The sequence below is a fragment of the Sitodiplosis mosellana genome, unplaced genomic scaffold (genome assembly GCF_009176505.1).
Source record: "Sitodiplosis mosellana isolate CC-2019 unplaced genomic scaffold, AAFC_SMos_1.0 Smas_scaffold_5086, whole genome shotgun sequence".
Taxonomy (NCBI): Eukaryota; Metazoa; Arthropoda; class Insecta; order Diptera; family Cecidomyiidae; genus Sitodiplosis; species Sitodiplosis mosellana.
The window spans coordinates 1-3,243 of record NW_022600328.1 but is presented as its reverse complement, the minus strand read 5'-3'; the positions used below and the strand labels follow the sequence as shown (position 1 = coordinate 3,243).

The window sequence follows — 3,243 nt, the reverse complement described above, 5'->3', positions numbered from 1 at the left end:
TTCATATTCTTATCAACGAACAGAAATATTATTCAATGATTTGAATTTAAAAAAATATCGGGAAAATCGGTCGAAAAGTATAGAAAAGTCGGGAATCGGGAAGCAAGTGAAAATATCGGGATTTTCTAAAATTTCGCGGTTTTCCCGACGGGATGAGAGGTCTAATAATAGCCAACATAATATCCAATTTACCGCTTGTAATGTTTTTGAGTGGGATAAATTTCATCGGATTGGTTATTCGAGTTCCATAATTATTCTGCGCTCATCAGCAAGTAGTAATCAATTCATAAATATAGCAACTTTGCGTTGATGAATGAAGCCAACAGTTAAACACACGCATTCATGTTACACAAGTTAAAGCTGGGAGGCGGTTGAAAGCTCATTAGTTTGAAGTGTGAACGGGCCTTTGTGACCATGACATTTCACTGAATAATTTTCATTTGACATATGAACGTCAAGTGGTCGAAAACAATCATTCAATAGTTGTAATAATCAGTAAAATTTATGCTAGGTAGAAAAGTGAAACTAATATTCGAGAAGAAAATCTAAACTACCAAAGATGACTTCTGAAGAGAAAATCACGCACGAAGCATATACAGTGTATCCACCGGCCTCCATTCCAGTTCAAATTGAATCATTGGCTTGCTATGGTATGCGTTCGAATTAAGAAACGCCCAATATAGGCCATAATAATGTAGTTTTGTTAAAATTGTACGAAAATTCCAGATAATAATGTGCTTTTGGGTACGCGTCAAGGACATTTATTGATGTATGCTGTGGAACAAAATGCAACAGAAAGCAAAATGGATCTTCAGCTTTTGCAATATGACAAGAATTTCAGCAAGAAGCCGATCACTCAGATTGATGTCATACCCGAATATCAGTTATTATTCAGTTTGACGGATGGACTGGTCTCAATTCATGACATTGCCCGGCACAATTTTCCAGTTGTACATTCCAATAGCAACACAAAAGGTTTTACAATGTTCCCATTTAAAGTGAAATTTCGGGAAACTCATTCTACATTATTGACTCTTTAGGTGCAATGCTATTCGCATTGAATGTCAATCGAACAACCGCACTGACTGGTGAAACCGCATTGGTTGTTCGACTTTGTGTGGTTATCAAACGTCAGTTACAATTTTGGTATTGGAAACACGATAAGTTGTTACAATATCGTGAACCAATTCAACTAGATGATTCGCCCAAGGCCGTCGTATGGCTCGAAAACGCAATTTGCATCGGATTTAAAACTGATTATATTGTATACGACGTAAAGATTTTTCTGATTTTTTTTTTAATTTACCGTTGAAAAATTAGTCGAACTGAGTAATGCATGAACCCTCTTTTTAGATTTCATCGGAAAGGCCACGGAAAACTGAACTCTTTCCAACAAGCTCATCAAAAACAATTGACCCATGTATTACAGTCATTAACGAACTTTTTGCTGTTGTTAAAGATGAGTTTCTTATTGCTGTAGATCCGAAAAGTTCGGTTTTGCCAGAAACATGTGCAACCAGTGGAAAAATATCAAAAGAACAAGCAACATTGCCCCAAGACCAAACAAATAAATCATTTAAATCCTTTGCTTGGTCCCATCCCATAAGTCAACTTGGTAAAATAGTTCCATTGAAATTACTGATTGATTGATGTGATTAACCATAGTTGTAAAAAAACAATCTGTTTCCAGTATGGGACGAACCCTATGCGATCGGTTTGCTCCCCAATGGTGTAGAGGTGCGTGTTCTTGATGCATCGGGTTCCATGAAAGACACCTTCATCCAGACTTTACCAGAAATTCAAAAAGCGAGGCATTTAGTAAGGTCCAAAAAGGGTTGTATATTTGCAGCTTCTATGACGCAACTATACTGTATTCAAGGAATAGACATTCAAAAGCAATGCCAAAGTCTATTGCAACAAAAGAAGTTCCAGTTGGCTCTACAGTTAACGGTGAGTATAGTTTTACTAAATTGATATGATTTCGTTATTCATTGGCATTTATTTTTACATTACCAATACATTAGTTATGGAGATTTTTGTTTTGTTTATTATTTGTTGTTTGTAAACAAATCTGCCTATCTTTGTGCATTACCTCTGCACATTTCCTATGGACATATACTATGCACATGCAGAATGCACAGTGACAATGCAAAAAGATAGGCAGATTTGTTTACAAACGACAAAAAATAAACAAAACAAAAATCACCATAACTTATGTATTGGTAATGTAAAAATAAATGGCGGACATTTTACATTTCTTATGGTCTGTATACTACAGATTGCGGTGAAAAAACGCAACGCATAGAATTCAGCCGCTGACCCAGCCAGAATGTTTTCAGTTAGCTAGCTGACATTAGCCAAATACATTGTCTGTGCTAGAAAGCCCCTGGCTCATAGGCCCATAAAATGCATTCAAACTTGGAAATCGACCAACCGCCTCCACAGAAAAATCCACTTGAAAATTATGCAGCCCGTTCATCTTAAAACACGTTTTTTCTAAAGCTACCCGTCGAGACCTTTCCAACAAGCCCAAGAACGTCGAAATCGGACCATCCGTTGATGAGTGTTATGGCTGTTTGAAAATTTTCTTTGTCGTCTCCACTTATTATTCTGAGATAATAATTTTGTCTGTGTATGTGTGTGTCCGTAGTTTTTGTCCGATCTTTTTCGAACTTTCAGGCATTGAAGTATACTAAAAACCAAGACTTTTTGGTTCCTCCACTTTTTGATTTCGCCACCATCTTGGCCTTAGACGGCCTTTGAAAATTCAAAACAAAGCTTTCTTTTCAATGGTCACTGTGCCAAGGTCAGTCAACCGATTTCAGACTTTTGGGTATCGTTGGAAAGGTCTCGAGGGCACCTATTTGAAGATGAAAAAATCGAGTTGGCATGGTCTTATGGGCAGAAACTTCACAAAGTCTTTTTATATCTTGATATCAATTAAAATTGTGGAAAATGGAATTGTTTCTTGAGTCAAATGTGTAAAAGAACATAGACTGGATGGTTAATCTTATTGAAAAATTCTATTACAAAACAGTTGATATCAAATAAAAAACTTTCTCAAAGTCAATGCTCGTGCCGAAAGCGAACACAAAACTTGTGATGTCAATTTCAAAAAATCATTTCGGAACGATTTCAATTTGCCTATTTTGCATTCTAACTACCCAAGTAACAATTATTAGATGAAATATATCCGAACCCGGGTATATGTTTAGGGTTGAATGTGGGGTTACGTTTGACCAT

General features: G+C 36.4%; 1 protein-coding gene across 1 annotated transcript; it reads left to right on the top strand.

Annotated features, from left to right (window-relative positions):
* Positions 1 to 434: 434 nt before the first annotated feature.
* On the top strand, positions 435 to 3,243 carry LOC129572497 (vam6/Vps39-like protein). The gene is made up of 6 exons (XM_055452461.1): positions 435 to 650; positions 727 to 975; positions 1,041 to 1,273; positions 1,354 to 1,615; positions 1,691 to 1,950; positions 2,279 to 3,243. Exons 1-6 carry the CDS (start codon positions 560 to 562, stop codon positions 2,303 to 2,305), a joined length of 1,122 nt encoding a protein of 373 aa, XP_055308436.1. The 5' UTR covers positions 435 to 559; the 3' UTR covers positions 2,306 to 3,243.